The sequence below is a fragment of the Artemia franciscana genome, chromosome 14 (assembly GCF_032884065.1).
Source record: "Artemia franciscana chromosome 14, ASM3288406v1, whole genome shotgun sequence".
In the NCBI taxonomy this organism is placed as follows: Eukaryota; Metazoa; Arthropoda; class Branchiopoda; order Anostraca; family Artemiidae; genus Artemia; species Artemia franciscana.
In genome coordinates this window covers 16,604,553-16,627,553 of record NC_088876.1, presented here as the reverse complement: position 1 = coordinate 16,627,553, position 23,001 = coordinate 16,604,553, and the positions used below count along the sequence as shown (strand labels likewise).

At 36.5% G+C, this 23,001-nt stretch overlaps 1 protein-coding gene across 1 annotated transcript in view; it reads right to left on the bottom strand.

Moving 5' to 3' along the window:
* The window catches only part of LOC136035398 (peroxidase-like), a 96,331-nt gene extending 74,165 nt beyond the window's left edge, over positions 1–22,166 (bottom strand). The window contains 4 exon segments of the mRNA XM_065717180.1: positions 2,236–2,406; positions 7,019–7,252; positions 16,224–16,308; positions 21,181–22,166. Coding sequence (XP_065573252.1) covers positions 2,236–2,406; positions 7,019–7,252; positions 16,224–16,243 — 425 coding nt within the window. The 5' untranslated portion in view covers positions 16,244–16,308; positions 21,181–22,166.
* Positions 22,167–23,001: the final 835 nt, after the last annotated feature.

The window sequence follows — 23,001 nt, the reverse complement described above, 5'->3', positions numbered from 1 at the left end:
TGAAAACCGTGTTTGAATAATACGGCAACTGAAATTTCTCATTGATTTGACTGAGGAGTATTGTTGTAGCAATTTTATTCTCTGTAAGCCGAGTGTTAGGCTTATACAATAATCATACACTATGATTTCAGCAAGAAAATATTTCGTTCTTGTGATAAATTAAACATTTTATTCAAAGAAATAGTATCCTTGAAGAAAACAGAAGATACATTTTTAAAAGTCGTAAACTTAATTTTGGTTAAAAACAAAGGTTATTTTTAATGACCTAGAAATATATATGTTTAAACACATTAGGTATAGCAAAACACAAACAGTGAAAAGTTCACTTTAAATAAAACAAGATAGTCTTTATTTAGGGTTATCCACAGAATAGGGGTTAGAATGGCTTTTTTCCATAAATAACTAATACTACAACTATCCCTCCCCATTCACCTTGAAATATTTACATTACCTTAGACTTAAGTTCACCTGTGCCGCAAGAGGCACCAAGGGCATCCACGAGACTTCACCAATCTTTTCTGAATAGGGCAGCTGCGTATGTGTCTTCCCAATCGGGTTGAAGAGAAGCATGAACACTGCGCAGATCAGACTGGTATGTTCGTCGCAAAGTGTTCGGAGGTTCTGGTTTTTGCTGTTGATCCCGTACTCTCCACTATGCCTCCAAGGTACCAAAATTCTATGATTTGTTCAATTTCCTCATTTCCACATCTGATATGAAATGGGGAATCAGTAGTCACCATTGTTTTGTTCAAATTTATTCTTGGGCCAAGTTGGTTCGTTTTTTCACTGCCCCTGTTTAGAAACTCTTCCAGATGTTGCTCGCATGGCTGTAGCATTGTAATGTAATATACGAAGTCTAGGTCACCAACTGTCATTTCGGCAGTAAGTTTGATACAATCGGTTTCGGAGTTACGGAGAATGAAGCCGATAATTATCACGAAAAGAAACGGCAACAGTACACAGCCTAGTTTGACGCCAGATAGAATTCGAAAATATCGGGTTTGGCCTCCGGGCGTCTTGATGCAGCACTTCTTATCCTCATTAAAAGTTATGATAATTGCGATGGTTTTTCTGGGGATCCTGTAATAAAGAATGATCTTCAAAAAACTTGCCGGATCTATAGAGTTGAAGGTCTTTTCAAAGTCTATAAGAATCATGTAAAGCTTTGAGTGCCATTCCCGACTTTCTTCAGTGAGGACTCGCAAAGCAAATATAGAATCGGCGCAAGAACAGTTCGGGCGGAACCCGTATCGTTCTTCCCTTAGGTGCTTTTCAAGGTCATTTTAGATCCTCTCCAGAACGATATGACAGAGTAGTTTACTCGGAACCAAAAGCAAGCTTATTCCTCACCATTTTTTTGGGACAGTTGCATCCCCCTTTCGACCCTTTTCGTATTAGTATGCTGCACTTCCAATTAAATGGTGCCTTTTCCTTTTCCCATATTGTAGCCAAAAATGCGGTCCAGAACGTTATTAGTGCTGCAACTGTGACCTTTATCATCTCTGCTGATATATGGTCTTCTCCTGGAGGTTTACCATTCTTCAATCTCTTGGCAGCTGCTTAAATTTTTACAGCTCTTAGCGGATCCACACTAATATTAAGGGGGAAGGATGGCGTTGTGGGAATGTCAGGTGGCTCATCGGGTGGAGGCCTACTGAGGGGTCTTTCGAAGTGGGATGCCCATAACTCATTCACTGCTGCTGGTTCGATTACGAGTACGCCAGATGGGTCCCAAACTGGCACGTTGACACCACGCTTCTTTCCGACGATGTCACTTTTGATATAATATATAGGGCTCAAGAATCTCCTCTCTTGGCTGCCTCCTCAAAAAGTTTGGCTTTATTCTCGATCAGGCTTCGATGGTCATTCCTTGCGCTCTTCTTCACGGCTTTGTCTGCTTTGAGGTAGCAAGCCTTTTTGAAGATTAAATGGCCTTGTCTTTTGCTTCAAAGAATTAGTAGAAATTATATTTTAAATTATTGGACACAACAACGGCTGATTGAAAATTAATATTGAGCATTCAGATTTTGTATAGCATTTAAATTGTCTAATAATTTAAACTTAAACCTAATGTTTTAGCTCTTTATTCCGTATAACACTAAAAACCTCAACAAATCTTTCCACAATTACCACGTATCATGATTGTTTCACCTTTGCTAATTACAGCTTCGAATCCAAAGATAATATCATTTTTCATCAATGTTTGAGCCTAGAGTAGATTTCAATTATACTTACTCGTGTGCTAAAATGCGTGTTGTTTCCTCAATAACTTGAGCTAGTTGGTTTATCTCTTGAGTTTCGAAGCTGTTTTTTCTTGGAGACTCATAACCAAGTCGTTCTCTGGCTTTATAAAAGGCTGAGTTTACATCTGCATATGTTATACAAACACCATTTGAACCCTCAAAACTATAAAAGAAACAAGACTAATTCAAACGAATATGAAAAGTGGGGCATTTACCCATTTAGCTCATAAAACAGTGAATTCTGAGTTTTGATAGGGAAAAGGAGGCAAATGTTAGTGATTCCAAAGAAAGCGAAACATAAAGAGAAAGATGGCCATGTCCCAGGGCACTATAAAATGACAGGGTCAGTGAGAAGTAGGACATATAGAAAATACAAAACACGAGAACTCATAACCAAAGAGACAAAAAGAGATTACTGTCCAATATTACAGTGTTAAAAATTATGCTTCAATCCCATCAGTTTATTTTTTTCATTAAATAACAAAAACTGTTTTTCTACTGAAAGTAAGGAGCAATATTAAAACGAAAAGATATTATTCCCTATAAGAGCAGAACTTTCCCTTCCTCATCACCCCTCTCTTCAAAATAAATATATTTTTAATACTTTCAAAAAGAATTTTGATTCTAATTAAACGGTCCCTTTGTTTCAGGAAACGTTCTTTAAGAATTGGGACACAAGTTGGAACTTTAGCACGAGGAGCGGGGTATTGAGGAGGAGGCTGCCCCCCTTTTATGCTTTACAATTTCTGCTTGATTTAAGTTTTAATGTTGCTCCTTACTCTCAATAGAAAAACTTGCCTTGTGCCTGTAAAATATTGCTTAGCATACTTTCATGTGAAAAAAGACTTGTTAGTTATTTAATTTCTGATAATTTTTCAGGTCAGGGTGGAATCCTTCTTGAGCATAAATTTTTTCGCTAAATAGAGATACTCAATGCATACTTCCCAATAACAAATACTATATAGATAGATAGATAGGTATTTTACTTTAGCCCAACAATAATGCAAAAATATGGCAGGATACAAAAAGCAAAAAAAGGAAAAAGAACAGCACAAAAAACACTATTTCAAGAAACGACCAAAAGACTATACCCACAATATACATTCATAACTCAACATAAGTGAATCATCAGCAAAGTTTATGAGACTAAAATCACAAAGATCAAGGCTTAACCATTGTTTTGTAACCTTAGAAGTGAAAGTGTTAAATAATATCGGACTTAAAAATAAACCTTGTCGAAGTCCTCAATCAAATTTAACTAGCACACTAAGTCTGTAAAGTCAAATTTTCGTAGCTACTGGAATACCAATATAATAATATAGCTACTATATAGGTGTTCACACCAGCATCTAGTAGGGTCTGGAAGATGGCAGACTGGATGACTGAATAAAATGCAGCATAAATTTCAACACTACACATACATATATACACAAAACCCAAGTTATTCAGCCTTGGCAAGAATACGGTTTAGAAGTCTGTAGGTGGAAGCAAAGCTGAGATGTTTTTAAAACCCAAATTGTTTGTGGTCTATCAAACACTCCGATATAACTTCTCGGAGAACCAATCGTTCCAACACTTTGCTCAACGTACTTGAGACAGTATTCAGCCTATATCCTCCACATTGATTCGAGTTTTGTCTTTTTTGAGGATATTTGAAACGACCCTGGTACAAAACGAATTAGAGACGGTGGCACTATCTACGCATATGTGAAAAATTAGTTACAGGTGCTGATGCAAAAACGGGGGACTTTTACGCAGAAGATTACCCCAAGCATAATCAAGATAGGGAGCCTTGCTACCCTTCAACCGATGAAAAGCCCCCAAAACACCATTCTTAGAAACCACAAGACACAATTTTAGAGATTTACCTCATTCCTTCTCCAAATATTATTTGGCCCAAAAACATTCAAATCATGTTTCAACCATTGCCACTCAGGTATCGTAGCACAAGGCTCCTACTGCCCTATACTACTTTTGAACTTTTTCCACGTATTTTACGGTTTACAGATGGCTTCTTCTGAAGTAATTTCTGCTTCTTTCACTTTCAGCTCATTCAGTAATGCTTTATAATTTCTTTTTGTTGTATGAAAGAGATTAAAGACCATGCCAGACCTAGGCTTGCTGGATTCGCGCCACAAAGAACACATCTTCAACCTTCTCTTAGCTTGATTGACGTACTTATGTTCACTCCATCCCCTTTTCCTTGTACCTATCTTAATAACTGTACTGGTAACTAAGGTAGATTCAGCAACTTTTGGCGCGTGAGTAATTTCAGCTGAGTATGTCTTGAGCGTGACCTTGTCATCACACCCATGGACAAGAAGCTGAAATGGGACTTTTATTTTGCCCGAGTTTTCGTCACACGTCAAGTGGTACATACTGAAACTAATATTTTTCCACTTGCATCTTTCTATGTAAGCTGGACTTTTTTATTTCATAGTGCGATTAACAGGAACGCTAAATTTGAAACCAAGATGGTCATTAGCTGTACGATCTGAATCCACATGTATATGTGAGGGAATAGTAAAGTTAGAAAAGACGTGATCAAAGCTGCTTGTGCTTCTTGTGAATAAACGAGAACTTTTGATCTTTAATATACTGGGAACAATCACTCGGGATAGGGATACACGCTATAAGATTATCTTGTAAATTTCCTATTGAAAAGCGGTCGCTCTGGAAATCACCACAAACTAAAAACCCCGTATTCCCCGTTCTGTGGAGCAGCCTTCCAAGTCGTCCACAAGCCTTAGCATTACATTTTTCACTACTCTCCGCATTCATGTAAGTCGATAGGGGGACATTGACTAGCGTGAAAAGACTAGAGCCAGGGAACTCAACCGCTACATATAACTCACACGATTCTATTTTACAACCGTCTATACTCTCGTCAAGGAAGATCACAAGTCCGCCACTAGGGCGACTGGATGCAAGCAACATTGTACGCAAGGCACAAGTTCCTGATGTAATCCAGTTAAGCAGTACTATGGCCGTAAAAGTTGCGGCAAAATATACAGAGTTCATTCATTTTCTGGTCTTAGAAGAAGCCTTCTGAATTGCTCGTCGGACTGCTGGTCGTTGCAGACCAAAGCTTGGGTGACTATTATTAGGCTCGGGAACGAAGCTCACTACACTGTTTGTGAACGGCAGAAACTTTATCGACTGTTCTCACAGGCTTTAGCTCGTCTGGAACATTGCATACCACTAGTACAGTCTTTATCAAGATAATAAAATGACTGACACTTAAAACATCGCTTGGGAATTTGTCTGAATGGCCCAGTTATAAACACATATTAAAAGAGAGTAAACTAGGAAAAATAAAGACTGTAAGCTGTGGAGCCAGTTTTTTTAGGACTATTGAAAGTAGAACAGGCAAAAATTAAAGTTAAGAACATTACAGCTCAAATTCTTTCCCCTAGAAGAAGCTTAACTAAAAAAATTCTGCGAATGAATCTTTTCGTAAAACTAGCCACTATGCGAGACAGGTTTTGACGGATGTTTGAAACTAAACCCAAAACTACGTGGTAAAAAAAAAAAACAATTACAATGATTAAGTCTTTAACTATTATATATTAAGCGTCAAAGGCCCTTATTTTTTGGTGACTTTAATTAGGGGGGAGAAGACAGAGATTACAATTGCTCCTCCCCTCCCAGGATCTGTTGTCTTCCCTAGGTTTAGGAAAAATCTTTTTGATATTTTCATTGAAAAATTACTATTTCTTTGCATATTCATAGAAAAAATTGAACAAAAAACTAAATTTATCACATCATATTTTGGTGAGGTAATTTTTTTCCAACTTAATTTCCACCAATTGACACCAATGTTGAATTTCCGTTTGACTTATGGGTTTTAATTCTGTTACTAATGAGAGCCAGTGTCCCCCGGAAAATCCATCCTCCGTGGGAAAATCAACTCCCCCCCCCGTGGAAAATTTCCCTGGGAAATTTCCCAGATAATAATTGCTACATAATATGATAATAATTACCAATTTGCCACATAATAGGTACCTCAAAATGTCGATCAGATGGCCTAAGGGGTAACAAAAGGACCGGATGTCAAAAACAATTTTAGGAAAGGGACTGATTGGGTCTCCAGTCACTTTCGACTTATTAAAAAAGGCTAGAACTCTCAGTTCCCGATCAAGCAAGCATCCTCGAAAATTTCTATGACCACAAGGGGAGATTGGGGATGAGGAAGGGGCAGCTTGCTACTAGGCTACATAGAATAAAATTAGTTAATTTTGTGTTTTAATGCTATTCTTGTTCAAAGAAACCACAAAGGATTAAATATAAATTTTTGCTTCCATCCCCCCTCCAACCCCTTCCTTAGAGCTAATTCTGGATTTACCTGAAGGCTCAATGAGAGTTTGGATGTTTCGGCATTAAAATGCACCCTTTAAGTCAAGTTGCATTGCTTATAGCCCTTTCCCCGGGGGCTGGAAGGGGGGTTGTCAAACCTAGAAGGATGGTTATTTGGTCTTTGAATAATTTTGAACAAAATGGCTATCTCAAATTTTGATTGGGTGATTTGTGGAAAATGATAGAGGGGGATATTTTACAGGAGACAACTTTCAGAAGATCTTCCACAAGGGAGGGGTATTTGGGGAGGGGGATTTTGTGGGTTAATTCTCCGAAAGGGAGAAGGGGTAACCGTGTATACCCTAACTAATATCTGCTTTTAAATTCCTAAGAAGCAAGCAATCTCAGAATGCTTCCTTTTATAACCTCATAATTAATTATTCGTAACAACTCTGCAATTTTTGACCCATAATAATTACCTGTTTAAAGTCAAATATGGATCCTTCTTTTGCACAAAAACAGCGCAGTCTTTTCCCTCTGAATACGCATTATAATCATTATGGTAGTATTTGTCGTAGCTAGGACTTCTTGGGGCTTTTTTTCTTCCTGGGTGAAGAGATACGTATGAATAGTTACTAAAAGAATGTCCACCAGGATCAGGCAAGCCATTTCCTCTTATTTCCCAGAGTAACCATTGAACCATTGTGAAACATCTGGAATATAGTCGACATTAAATGACAAAACTATTTTTTTCATAAGGATAAAATTATTTCTTTAAACAGCAGGAAGGTAACGTTAACTCCCTAGTCTTTTATAACACTAGCCATCAAGCAAGACAATAGTGCACAAAAATATTCCATAGAACTTAATTTGGGGATGATTTTTACATAGAAATTAATTCAATAGGGGGGGGGAGAGCACATCAAAGCCCCATTCCCAATAAAAATGATGAACAAAATTAAATGAAAATAAGGCAAAACCACACCATATGGTGGTATTTATTGGACTGCAACATCTTTGGTACCGATTAGGGACAGATCTGGATTATATACTTCAGCTATACTACATTATAAGAAAAAGCTAAATTAAAAAAAAAATGAATGAGAAAAAGCAAGAAACAAAAACGAAAAGAAAATTCCCACCATACCCGATATACGGAAATACCTGCGTTTATGTTTCATACTGAATTATGAAATTCAACTTTCCAATCAAGAAATATGGTGTAAATCCGGGCCAGTCGAGGCATGTTAAATGGAAGGAATCCTTCATTTTGTGTGGTACGAACGTTATAATTTTGAGATTTCTTACTTTTTCAGCGCTAATGCCATGAATATTTCAAAATTTGTATGTACACATAATTCGAAAGTGCGACGTAAAGAACATATTTATAGACAAGTAGATATTACGCCTCACTGGAATTATAGTAGTCCTAGGACATGAGTTTGTCCACGAAGATTCGCAGCGCATCCCGCTCTGCTACTCTGCATAGATATTACTTGTTCTTCGTTTTTTTTTTGTGAGTTTTATTGCGCAAGACATAACATAATCATCTTATATGCTACTTTTCCACTCCCAATTTTATGTTTACCCCCTAAGAATGTTTGCCCTAACACCAGCCCTTCTAGATTTTTGTGAATCGGCGTCCTTGACGAAACAGCCCATTCACAGTCATGAAACACAGTTCCACATGGATGAGCAAAGCCACACAAACCTAATTTCCAACTGGTCCCGCAAATCATTTACTCCTTGGGTGAGACTAAGTAAACAGAGCAAGCACTGTTCCCATGTGTTCCTCCTGTTGGTTTGGCAAATGTTAGAAAAGGAAACAAAGCTCCTCAGAAGGATTTAAAGGAACTCAGAGAATACAGTCGCTGAATTCCCATCAAACCATGCTTTTCAAGACAACAGTTAGCATTCGGTGCTATAGCCTACTGTAATAGCTCTTAACGAGTTCTTCTGGAGTTGTACCAGGTAAGACTTAGGAGCCCTACTAAAATAGACAGCCATAATCTGCAATAGATTTAATACAGGATTTGTTCTGAAGTCTTAACAGAGGCGAATAAACGACAGAAAACTAAAAGCCGACCAACCCCTACTTTTCTGAAAATCTTAAAAAACCATTTAACTTCGCCATTATGTGCGGGGAAAAGAGATATTCAAGTTAGAATGAAACTTCCACCATTAGAAAGTGTGAATTTTGTTTTTTCAATTGAACGGGGCAATATTTTCGTATTTCAGTTTAGGACAAGTCGCTCCCTAAAAATATTAAATAAAAAAAAACTAGTTTTTTTAACTGAAAGTAAGGAACGACATTAAAATATAAAACGAATAGAAATAACTCGGTGTACGAAAGGGGCTGTTCCCTTCTCAACACCCCCCTCTTTGCGCTAAAGTTTGACTCTTTCTCTCAATTCTACTTTATTAAACAGTAAAAAACTTTAGTGTAAAGAGCGGATCGTTGAGAAGGGAACAGCCCCTTTCATACACGGAGTAATTTCTGTTCGTTTTAAATTTTAATGTCGTTCCTTACTTTCAGTTAAAAAAACTATTTTTTTTTTATTTAATTTCTGAACGTTTTTGAATTAATGCATGTTTGATTTTGGCTCTCCGCACATAAATTATTAAAATGAAATTTGCATATTAATTCTTTTTTGGCTAAATGGCTTTCTCTTAGTTTTGATTAGACGATTCTGAGAAATAAGGGGTGGGGAAGGAGGCCTAATTGCCCTCCAATTTTTCGGTTACTTAAAAAGGCAACTAGAACTTTTAATTTTTAACGAAAGTTTTTATTAGTAAAAAATACACGTAACTTAGGAATTAACTTACGTAACGAACTTTTATATTCTTATATTTTTATTATGTAAATGAGGGGGGTTAGTCCCCTCACTAATACCTCACTCTTTACACTAAAGCTTAAATTTTGTCCCAACTCTTTAAGAACGACCCCTGAACCAGAAAGGCCGTAAAATAAATAGTTGAAATTACTCAAAATGCTTTAGCGTAAAGAGTGAGGTATGTAGGTGGAGATGAACCCCTCATATGCGTAATAATCTCTGTTTGTTTTAAGTTTTAATGCTGCTCCTTACTTTCAGTTGAAAAAACTTTTTCATATTTATTTTGTCATTGTTTTTTTTTATAATAATTCTAGAAAATCCTGCGCCCCCTTCATCGAATTTCTCTACCCCCATGACATAGTCCTCCAAAAAAAGATCCTTCCACATAGCCCCCTCCCCTCAACCCCCCATACCAAAATAATCCCCCTGAAAAACGTCTGTACACTTCCAAATAACCATTACTGTATGTAAACACTGGTCTAAGTTTGTAACTTACAGCCCCTCCCCCGGGAACTGTGGGGGAGTAAGTCATCCCAAAGACATAGTTATTATGGTTTTCGACTATGCTGAACAAAAATGGCTGTCTCAAAATTTTGATCCGGTGACTTTGGGAAAATATTAGCGTGGGAGGGGGCCTAGGTGCCCTCCAATTTTTTGGTCACTTAAAAAGGGCACTAGAACTTTTCATTTCCTTTAGAATGAGCCCTCTCGCAAGATTCTAGGACCACTGGGTCGATACGATCACCCCTGGGGAAAAACAAACAAACAAACAAACAAACAAATAAACACGCATCCGTGATCTGCCTTCTGGCAAAAAAATACAAAATTCCTATGATTCTATGACTTTTAGGGGTTGTTTCCCCCTATTTTCTAAACTAAGGAAAATTTTCTCAGGCTCGTAACTTTTGACGGGTAAGATTAAACTTGATGAAACTTATATATTCAAAATCAGCATTAAAATGCGATTCTTTTGATGTAGCTATTGGTATCAAAATTCCATTTTTTAGAGTTTTGGTTACTATTCAGCCGGGTTGCTCCTTACTACAGTTCGTTACCACGAACTGTTTGATTGTAGCATACCTCTTGGAAAACGTCAGGATACCCGGCTTGATGGGAAATATTAATGACACAGGATTTATATTATGTACGCTGTATGTAAATTGAACAGACAAGGCTTTGCTTAACAATTAGCAAGAGATCACTCGTTTTCTCTACTTTAAACTAGCCTCTCATTAGCTTATTTAACTGCTGGCACATTTAAAATCCCTCACCAATTTTTACAGAAATTGCTTTGGGAGCTCCCTCTAGTGCTGGGAAAATTCTTTGATGGGATATTTCTCTTTGAGGCGGTTGGCCGATGCTGAGACTTGAAAAATGATTTTTTAGGTTTTTTTTATTATTTGAAGAAAGTTGTTGTTTTCATTTATAACTCCCGTCCCATTCGCACTATGCTCTCTGCCGGGAGTAGGACACACTTATGTTGTAATTATTGTAAAAAAAAATCAAAGTACGTGAACCTGAACCTGACTCTTCTTAAGGATGGAGCTGGGATGACAGCAAGGAATCTTTTATCAGCAGAGAAATAACTGCTTCCGAAACTGTGTTAAAATCGACCATCCAAGTATCATAAAATATCTTAATCTATGTAAGATGCGTTTCAAGAGATCAGGAGGCAACATCAGTCTCTGCTCTTTAAGACAGGGGTAGGGGACTGTCCTGTCCTCCAAAAAGGATATATTGGCGACAGAAGGACTGATGAAAAAATTGGTTCTAAAGCCATTTTTTACCGTGCGTTTTTTTTTCTTTTTTTACCGAGCCTTTCTTAGAGGTTTAAAGGATAGTATTGCGACGTTCACATGGGGCGGAAAAAAAAGGCTAAGTGAAACAAAACGTTGGCAGCAGTGATACAGGTGTCACAAGAATAAACGAACGGTAAAACAAATGATCGTTTTTTTTAATGTCTTCGTCGAGATGGTGGCCTTTGGAACAAAATGGAAACGCACACACTCGGCGTTTTTACCGCTGACTACTTGTGATGAGAAAGTGTCTTTGCAGAGGGTAGACATAAGAAAAAAATGGAAGAAATGTTTTTTTTTCCTGGGAAAAGAGAGGGCATCTGTATAAAAAAAAGCTAAATATTTGATTAGGAATTGCCCAGAAATTCAAGGAAATCTCAAGTGTCAGGTTGTTGGGCCCAAACTAGGCCTTGTCTTCTACCCTTTGCAAATCAATGCCTGTTTGTTATAGATAATAAAGGATGAGTGTTAATCCAATCTATTTGCCCTAAACTAAATACTATTTTTTAAGAAAACTATAATTCTATTTTAACAAAAATTTAGTTTTTAGCATTTGGTTTTTAACAAAACTAAATACTATTTTTTAACAAAACTTTAATTCATTTACATTCAAAAAATTTCTACCAATCGGTTTTCAGAGAAATTTTTAGTTCTATTGCTTACCCCCTCCCCTAATGCATGTACGTGCAATAAATTCATACGAGCATACAATGTATTTTTCGATGTGTAGGGGTCTATGGTAAAACAAACGCTGGGAAAAAACACTAAGTGTGTCTTGGACCTAACGGGTTACATTTCTGAGTATTTTTAGCATGCGGACGAGATAATTTAGAAATTGTGATAAACAATCCTATTGCTATAAGCTACGAGGAATTTTATATTGATATATATTAATATTTGTCGATGAAAATCATCCATATTCAAGAATACGAACACGCCACTAAGGATCATAGCGATGCTTAACACCGTTCCCGCTGTTCAGACAACCATGCTCTTTGAAAGAAATTAGATTATCCCAGGTCAAGCCCGTATCCAGGGATGATTGCCAGGTTTAAAAGTTCATCCTGAAATGTTTGTCCGCTTCATAACAACGTAACAAAAAAGTACATGAACAAATTTTTAAGTTCTTTAATACTCCCCCTCCCCTAAAAAAAAATCCTGGCCACTTCCTCGTCCCTGGTGCAGTGGGTAGTGTCCTGGAGGCAGAAAGCCAGAGATGAAAATCATAATCAGTTCTTATCTTATGGTGATTTCTTGGATAGTTAATACTAGTATAGAGCGTTTTGATGAACACCAAATGAGTACGAAGAAGGTTACACACTGGTTAACAAGGTTACACAAGGTTACAAGCAAAACAAGTATCAAAGGAGAAGGTAGAATTTTCCTATACTAAAGATTGTGTGGGTACTTTGATTGTTCTGGAAGTCTTGGGAGATTTTGGGGAATGAATAGGTGCAAGAATAAATTTGAAAATAGATATTGAAAAGGCTAAATCACTTAGACCGAGAATAAAGGGTGAAGAGGTGATGCTAGGATTAAGGAAATCAATCATGCAGATCGCTTCATTTACCTCAACAGTAATATTGGAAAAGATGCTGGACTGAATAAAGATGTAAACAGAAAATAACCATGGTGTGCAGAGTTTTGACACAATTGAAAAAGCTTTGGAAGAATAAAAAGATAAGCGAGTGAACTAAGATTAGAATATTGGAACCCCTGATCATGACAGTTGTCAAGTTTGGGTCGCCTGAGCAGGGTCAAGAGGACTTAAAAAACATTCTCCGAAAGAATTGCCTAAAGATAGTTTGATGCTTGTTAAATATCCCGACCACACTCAAGAAGTCAAGTTAAATTAATCATGATGAAATATACTAAAATATGATGAAAATATAATCCTTTAGTAGCAAATTTATGGAAACTAAAACAGAGAATTATGGAAAGGAGGCGACCGAGAACGCATTATATTAAATACTTAACCTAACCACCGTACCAACTCTATATATCAAATAAATAATTAAAATATGCCTGCATTGTAGTTTAACTTTCTCAGGCTAAGCTGATTATCTCCGAGTGCATACTGAGATATAGAGAGAAACCAGTATTATTACTGAGAGAAAACGCAGTGCTGTCGGGATATTTAAGGCCGTGATTAAGTGAACTCATGGAACTCGAAAATCCCATGTTAAAATTGAAAATTTATATTTAAAAAGTACTCAAGTATTCATTGGCGGAAGATACCACTTTTAACATCAGGCCGTAGCTTCTTGATTTTCTTGATCTATTTCCTCTAATTGCTTAGAAATCTTAGAAAATATCTAGCTCTTTTTCACAAGTGTACTCTATGAAGGATATTGCTTTTGGAACAAAATCGGTACTATCATGAGCAGAAGACAATAACCTGCAAGATGATTGCAACCATTGTTCGATGTATTTTCCTGTTTTCGAACAGTCCCATAGAATATTTTCAGCTACCTGAAATTTTTACAAGTTTTTTGCCAGAAAGAATCGTTTCAGATCGACCTAGAGACCAGATTGACAAGCTGATAAAAATAACCTGCTATTTCCGCCAATGAATAAGTGTTATTTTAAGGGTTTTTGACAATCGACGGTCTCTAGAGAGTTGAGAGACAGAAGGCTACCCTAACTTCAATTTTGAAGATCGATGTTCTCAAGTTCAATTAATCACAGCTTTAAGATGTACCGATAGTTTTAGATAGTAGTTTGATTGATCGCATATTAAACAATAAACTATTAGAAAATATTATTTGATTCCAATTTCTAGGGTTGCAATGAAAAAAAGGTTAAGAAGACCTGAGCACGTTTTATGGACAGAGGCTGACAGATTACCAAAGATAGTATGTTTTGCCATCCATCTGGGGAGATGAGAAAAGCAGCTCATACTTGAATAGGATATAAGAGGTCATGAGAAGAACATGGATGATTAGAATAAGATTCAGGAGGGAGCTATCAAAATTTGGGCGAGAATTTCAACTTTAGCGTAACCACGAACCTTTTAGAAAGGCGCACTCCTTCGTGTACGGAATAATTTCCGTTAGTTTGATGTCACTCTTTATTTTCATTTTTTTGCTCAATACATCTCGGCACTTTTCGAGCCTTAATTGCTGTTTTACGAGCCAAATGCAACAATTTAGTATATTTCTGTACATGATTTCTTTTCGTGCTTAAAAAGAGCACTAAATCCTTAAATTTTCGTTCAAATGAACCCTGTCTCGATAATATATGACTACTGGTTAGATACGATCAACCTTGGGAAAAATACAACCTTTTCTGGAAAAATAAGGAATTTCATTCTTTTATTTAATAGCTTTAGGGTTCTCATTCATGTATAATTTCATTAAATAGTTTTTATGAAGACCAGGGTCTCTTCTGGCTGAAAAAGTAACTCCCTTTTCTAGAATTATGCAACTTCTTATTAAGTCACATGATCAACTTCAAACTCAAGTGTTGTGTATTTAGAATCAGCAAAAAATAATATATTTTTAGTTGCATGAATCGTAATCATTTTACATCGCTTTATAGTTTCGGTTCCTACTAGCAAGGTTGCGAGGTTACTTCCAGTTTGATAGTGCAAACTATTTGGTCCAAGTCTCACTTAAATGTGAGGGAGGCTACCCCCCAATCCTTTCATCCTCCATTTTTTACATTCAAATTTGATATCCATATATCAGTGCGTCAATGGCAATCATCCCTAAAAATTGTATCCCTTTTAATATTTCTCAGGAGGGGAAGGAGTCTTTAACACCAAAATTAACTTTAGGGTTATCACTGTCATGGTTTTCAAGGGTATTTGAATAAATGAATGAATGTTTTTTTTGCCAATCATCAAGCAAATATATTTACAAAGATGGAATATAAAAAGAAAATGAAGATAGGAAAAAAGGAAACATACAAAACTACAAATAGAAGAAAAGAGGTGTGTTTAACAACATTGAACAGCAAACTTAGTGCACCACTAGTGGAGTACTATGGCACGATACACAATGTGGTACAGATCTAACACTTGAATCGACTCTGTTCAAATGATTTGAACTAACTGCACGCCTATTAGCCAAAGAGCTTAATTACCTGACGACCCTTGGGGTAATTACGCTATTTGCTATTAATCGTTTTAAACTTTGAAAGTAGGTTAGATTCATAATAAAAGTCTCAAGTTCTGTCAAATGTCCCATGCCCACCCCAAGATTTGGCCCAAATGGCGCTTTTGGAATTTAATCCATAATAAATCTGGGAAGCTCAATATAAGGTTATTAGATAATTCTAAATTGGTCAGGTTCTCAGAATTGTTAATTGATGAGGTGAATATTTTGCGCCATAAAATGGAGTGAAGCACCACTTTGCTTTGGCGCTGTCAGTTTACTTCTTAAATAGGAAGATTAACTAGAAATTCCCTTTCGAATGAGTCCCCCCAAAATATTCTAGGTTCATTGGATCGATACAATCATCCCTGGGGGAAAAAACAAAAACAAATGACCCTGAATCCATAAGAAGATCTCATTTTGAGAATCTTTTATCTATTTCTCAAAAATCATGAACATCTTCTCATACTCACAGTTTTTTGGTTGTTTACATATTTAGGATCACGATATAAAATCAGTCCATTTGATGCATAAATTGTTACCAAGATTACTTTTATTTATAGTCTTGGATACTAATTGTTCGAGTCACTTCTTACTTGCGGTTCTTTGCCACAGACTGCTTCATCTTATGCAATAAATTTATTAAATTGAATTAAATCCAACAAAAACTGTTTCCTAAAGGTCTCCGCACTTTTATTACATTTTAAAGTTATGTTTAAACCCTATTTCAACTCACATTCCTCCTCCAGAGGAAATTTACAAAAAACCATAGTCATAGTGATAAGGAAACAGGCCTTTGGAGGGGGATGGGAAAGCCTCAAGGACAGTGATATTGAATCAATTGTTACAACTGAGTCAAGTTGAGTTTAAAATAATTCAAAATAGAATTCCCCCAATTCCCCTGTATACAAATATACCCACTACGCTTCTAGGACAATATTAAATGTAACTACTTACATGGCCCCAACATTTTTCATGATAAGATATCCTATTCTCTCACTTCGCTTTTCAGTCAAGTTTCACAACTGAAGTCAAGTTGGATCTGAAACAATAACAATAAAAAAAGCTTCTATTATAGGAAATACAATTACTTGGTTAAAATGTTTACAGTCAATAAGTTTTTATACCACCCTATCTCTCGATGGCAATGCACGAAAAGCACAAGGCTACTAACAGTTTGTTAAATCATTACAAAATTGGTCATGGTCTTTCTACATCAATTGGTTTTGCATAAAGACTTTGCTTTAAAATTTAGACACGTTTGAATGCGCACAAACATAAGCTGTAGCAGCACAATTCAAAGAGCGATAAAGACGTTACAGTACTAACTTTGCAAGTTTACTTAAACCTTCAATCGAGCATCTTTGTCCATGCGAATAATCTATCACGTAAGAGGAATAAAATTCCACTGTATATGGGACCATACCACTGGCGAGGCCAAAAGATTCTACTGTTCAAGCCCTGACCCTCCCCCAAATGACTTTTATAATTTGCCTAAAAAGATACAGCGGAAATTATAATCGAAATAGCTCCCAGCACTTGAGAAATACGAATGATACTTTCCCACAAATGATGGTTGGTATTTTAGAAGCTCCATTAGTCCCAACATTTGGACTAAAACTTTTTTTGTTGATTTACAATGTATCCACTTTAAGGCGGTGCTCACCGCCTTAATCGATATATGTGTAATCGATATCATTATATCGCATTATCGATAAAATGAACATTTCTATTATCGAGGTATCTTTATCTTATTCTCTTTTATGCAAAGTGGGATCATTTTTTATTGTCAGTTTTAACTTCATTTAGTTAATTGCTCAGCTTTACTTAGTGGCCGTCCTGGCCTAGTGGATTGGTGCGCTGGATTCAGAATCCTTCGTCTGAGAGGACGCATGTTCGAATCCCAGTATACCTAATTAATTAGTTTGGGACGGGGGTCAGTGGCGTGGCTCTGTAAGCTTAGCCAGAGTCGACCCAGCTCTAAATGGGTACCTGGAGAAATCTGGGGAAGGTAAACAGGAAGGGTGTGCGAAAGCACAGGATGGTTGGCCCCCGACCACCCTCCCATTGCAATTCCTGGCTGAAGGGCCAAGAAACGGAGATCAGAACCTCCGGTAGGGACTGTAAAGTCTAAAGCCGTATCCTTTACTAAATGATTTCTAATTACAACGCCACATGTACAAATGATCGAATACGACCCTTTTTTGGCAGTGTAAATGAGTTGCTCCTTAATTAGTCTGTAAAATATTATTGCTGAAACAATCCTCATTCTTCATCTGTCCGAAAACTTCACTAAATACACAGCTTTTCAAACAATTCGTGGTAACGAACGTAAAGAGCGGGGCGTTGAGATGGGAACAGCCCCTTTCATACACGGAGTAATTTCTGTTCGTTTTAAGTTTTAATGTCGCTCCTTACTTGCAGTTAAAAAAACTATTTTTTTTATTTAATTTTGATAAGGACGGATCTAATAAAGAAAAACTTTATCATCATTTAAATCATGTGCCTTAAGGCTTAAATCAATTAAATGGCGTAAAGATCAAGATCAAGTTAATCATTTGAGATTATATTAAATTGAGATTACAAACATTAATCAGATAAATTAGAGATGGAGAACTTCCACAACGTTGAGATGGAGAACTTCCACAGTTGTATGATCACCGGCATCTACTTTTAACTTTTCAACTTTTTTCACCAGGAAGTTGTCCCCAAAAATTTTAATTCCTTAATAGTTTATTATTATTTGGTGGTTTTATTTTTCTGCAGTTTTATATTTTCTGCAGTTTATTTTGTTTTTATTTTTACCGATGATATTTACAGGATGTCCGGTATTATCTGAACTACATTAAATTGTCCATTTCAAGATAAGCATATTTTTCTTCAATTTGAACCTTTCTTCCACTGATTTTTGCAAAAATTTTTATCCTAGACTTAAGCTAAATCCTACTGCAGATTTGAGAGATCTCTTAAATAGTTTTGTTTGCATGTGTAGTTAAATATATACTGTCTATGATTCATTTTTCAAAGTTTCGTTTCCTTGTAAAAATGACTAAATTAGTAACATGAGAAACGAATCAAAGGAAAGTAAAGAGCAAGTTCTTACAACTTGGAAAAAATTGCTTGCCATGTAATAGCCTAAACTTAAAGCAAATAAATGAGATGATAAACGAGCAGACATTAAAACTAACAATAATGTCGAATTAAAATAAACAGGAGTTACCACAGATAAGATCTTCCAAACAAATGCAATTTTTGTTCCTTTTTCTTACCCTTTTTTATATCATGGACAAAATTTGAATACTTAATCGAAATTCCAAATTTTCAATAAACTCTTAAGTTAACCTTTTGAAAAATCTGAACGTTTAGATTTGTCAAAAAACATATGTTTGAATAATAAGTTTACGATGAAATATATGTTTATGAATCTTCATATAAAAAATAAAATGTTATTCGTAAAGTTGAAATAATCGAGTTGGCAAACAAATACAAGGTCTGAAACTAGCATTATGTGGTAAGGTTTCTGTACTTAGTTTTTATGAACCTAGAACAATTGTACCAAGGACAACATAACTACTTTTGTGAAAATCAATTACAGTCTATGAAATAATTACTTAAAAGTCTCTGACTTTAAATCTCTGTTAGATAAAAGATTTGCATTACTTTGGCAGAGATCAAACACCTTTTGTGAAATATGGCTTCAGTTCACTATGATTGACTAGTTTTGTTGACCAAAAGGGGCCAAAACGGAGTGTAAGCACTACTGACCAAAGAGGGTAGGAGGCAAATTGTAAACATTGAAAAAAAGGGGTTGCGAAAGGAGCCTTTAAGGCCGGACGCTCCTCCAGAATTTATACTGCCTGTTCAGTTCTTTTTCAATCGCGGCAAATCACACAAATACTCAAAGTTATCAGATTTCACTGCCGTCATTAAACTCACGGGGTTTCTCACTGAAAATTACGATTAATGTATATTCATTCTTCGTAATTCGACAAGTAAATAGGAATATTTATTTGGAAAAGAACTATTATTCGAGGAGAAAATTAGGGAAATTGTTATTCGATATTTTTTTTTTTTTTGGAGGAGGGGGTTCAACTCTTACGAAAGAAATACCAGGAAAACACAGGAAAATTAAACATTTCGCTGAGAAAATTAAGCATTATACAAATTTAAGGTGGGTGAATCCCTCGCCTGCGTGTGTGCCTGTGGTCTGGTCATCATTATTTGCCAGGAGACGCGGTATAAAATTGTGGAAATTACAAATAAAAAGTACATATTTTCAGGTTTTTACTTCATGCAGACCTATTTAGAAAAATATAATTTAAATAATTGCTCGCAGCGAAGTGACAAATTTATTTCATGTTAACAAAAAGTTCGTGGTAACGAAGTGTACTAAGGAGCGACCCGGCTCAATAGTAACCAAAACTCTAAAAAACAGATTTTTGATACCAATAGCTACATGAACAAAATCGCATTTTAATGCTGACTTTAAATATATGAGATACCTATCTAAAATTACGAGTCTAAGAAAAATTGCCTTATTTTAGAAAATAGAGGGAAACACCCGATAAAAGTAATAAAACCAAAATTACACCCGTCCGAATCAGCCTATCAGGGAACTCTACCGTGGAAGTGTTAAGCTTCTATCAGCAAAAATATGGATTTTTTTTCCAGGGGTGATTATATCGAACCAGTTGTCATAGAATGTTGCGAGCGGGCTCATTCCAACGGAAATGAAGTTATATACAAGTGAATTATATATAAAAAATGAAGTATATAGTACCCTTTTTAAGTGATCTAAAAAATTGGAGGGCACCTAGGCCTCCTCCCACGCTAATTATTTTCCCACAGTCATCCGATTAAAATTGTGAGATAGCCATTTTATTCAGCATAGTCGAAAAACCTTATAACTGTGTCTTTGGGGACGACTTATTCCACCAGAATCCCCGTGGAAGGGGCTACAAGTTACAAACTTTGATCAGTATTTATATAGTAATGGTTATTGGGAAATGTACAGACGTTTTCAGGAGGATTTTTGGTTGGGGGGGGGGGGTTGAGAACAGGGGGTTATGTTGGGGGAACTTTCCATGGAGGAATTTGTCATGGGGAAGAAACTTTCCATGAAGGGTGCGCAGGATTTTCTAGCCTTATTTCAAAATAGAACAATACAAAAATAAATATGAAACAGTTTTTTCAACTGAAAGTAAGGAGCAGCATTAAAATTTAACACTAACAGAATACAGAAGTTCGTTACGTAAGCTAACTCGTAAGTTACGTAGATCTTTTACTAGCAAAAACGTTCGTAAAATATTAAAAGTTCTAGTTGCCTTTTTAAGTAACCAAAACATTGGAGGGCAATTAAGCCTCCTCCCCTGTTCCTTTTTTCTCAAAGTGATTCTATCAAAATTATGAGAAAGCCATATAAATATGAAATTTCGTTTTAATTAATCATCTGTGGAGAGCCAAAATCAAAACATGCATTAGTTCAAAAACGTTCAGATATTAAATAAAAAAAAGACATGTTTTTAACTGAAAGCAAGGAGCAACATTAAAACTTAAAACGAATATAAATTACTTCGTATGTGAAAGGGGCTGCTCCCTCCTCAGCGCCCCGCTCGTTACGCTAAAGTTTTACTCTTTCTCTCAATTCTACTTTTTAAAACAGTAAAAAACTTTAGCGTAAAGAGCGAGGCGTTGAGGAGGGAGCAGCCCCTTTCATATACGAAGTGATTTCTGATCGTTTAAGTTTTAATGTCGCTCCTTACTTTCAGTTAAAAAAAACTTGTTTTTTTTTTTATTTAGCTTATCCATACGGGTTCATTAAAAAATATTCTAAAGTTCGATTGTTGCTTGAGTATTTGTATATCTGAATTTGTATTCGGATAAGACTGTAATGACACATGATAACTACCCATACCTAGCACAGTTGGATTTATATAAACGGTTCTCGTATCTCCATACTTCTTGGCAACCTTCCGTCGACAATTTCTGGTAACAGTGCCTCAAAATAAAATTTTTGTAGATTTGGCAGCATTTTGTTAGACCAGAATTCACGTTCACGACCAATCTTTTCATAATATAATTCCTCTTCTCCTAAAAATATTACAAAGTATACAAAATCAATGTCACAACATTCCAATTGCATTTGAATTTGGTAATAGTAGTCATGTGTTCTTTTCAGCTTTATTTCACTATTAACTTTCTTTTCTAGACATGTATTTTTTTAAGCGCTATCCACTCTTCCAATGTAAGCCCTTTTGCTGTCAAAGGGCACTTCACCTCCAAAAGAGCCTTCTCACCCGAAGGAAAAATTGCTATCCCGTCCGGACTGGCCCCTAGAAACCCATATTCCTTGTGAATGAAAAGCCCAGCAGAGTTCACAATGCAACCCATTTTCTTTGCAAAAGCTGCAATAGCTACAGGCTCATACATCTGACCATGCTCCATTGCCTTTGTTTGGCGGTTTCTGGGATACAGCAGCTGCCGAACTAATGAACCCACAGTCTTCAACCGCCTTTTACAAACAGCACCATCTACGGAATCTGTAATTCTGTTTTTTCTGTATTCTATCCAGCTATTATCGATAGAATTTCTCTGAAGCCTAGTGGCTTTTTCGATACTGAGGATTTCTGTTGCAGTACATTGGAGACGAGTCAAAAAATCTGTTTTTGCAATTTCGAGCGCACTGCAATCAAGATCCGGAGCAGTTGCGTTCGAGCCGTAGTTTTTGTCTGCTCCGGTTGGCTCCCTGATTTCTTTTGAAGGGAGTTTTGTGGAAGCATTAGTTAAAAGGCGCTTTCTAGCAGACAGTTTTTTTACGTCGAGTAGTAGTCATGGCCCGCTGTTGTGCAATTTTTTTCAACTGCCTACTTGGTGTAGATCCTACAGTTCTTCGAAATATTTCAAGGCGAGCTGAGTGACCTTTCGTAAATCGGATTCCTGCTGCTTTAACACGGGGTGGTATATCGTGCAATTTGGCTAACAATAATGTTTTTGCCACCTATAAGCCTTGCAACTATGCTCATAAAATATTCTGCCAGGTTGCTCGTGTGGTTTCCTATCAGTAGACGAGCCCTTCTGGTCAGCGTATCAAAGGCTGAATACACATGGCTGAGAAAGATGTTGCTAGGGGTGTCTTCAGGATTGACCTGTAGAACTTTCCCGGAGAACGAGCAGCGTGTAGGACAAAACTTATGGTCGCCACGGAAAAAATGTAGAGGAATTGCCTTCAGCGCACTGATGAGATCCTTCACGCTTTTGTTCTCTGTGGTGGCACATACAATTGCATTTCTGGCAAAATCACACATTTTCTTTATTATTGCGGCACTAAGAAATCTTCTGCATTCGGCATTTTCATGCTGCTTCTTATATAGTCTGTTTTTCAAGCATTTGCACGCATGATTAGCACACTCAATTTTTTCTACATTTCTGCCATGTGGTACTCTTCCTATAATTTCAGAATGGGTACTCGAATCGCCGTCGGCAACAAATCGAGTATATCTTAGATTGTGCATGGATGATGCTATTCGGAATGCGTCAACTAATATATCTGACTCCATACCTGTACTGGGCCCCTGCCAGTTCATAAAACATGTATGTTCAGGAACAGATCTATTTACTCGATGCCTGTATTTCACGCAAGTACAGCAATATTTGTTCCTAATTCCTAGATTTAAGAGTTTCTTCGAATAGAAACCTATCACAACTCCACAGCCTGAGAGTGCACGATACCTATTCC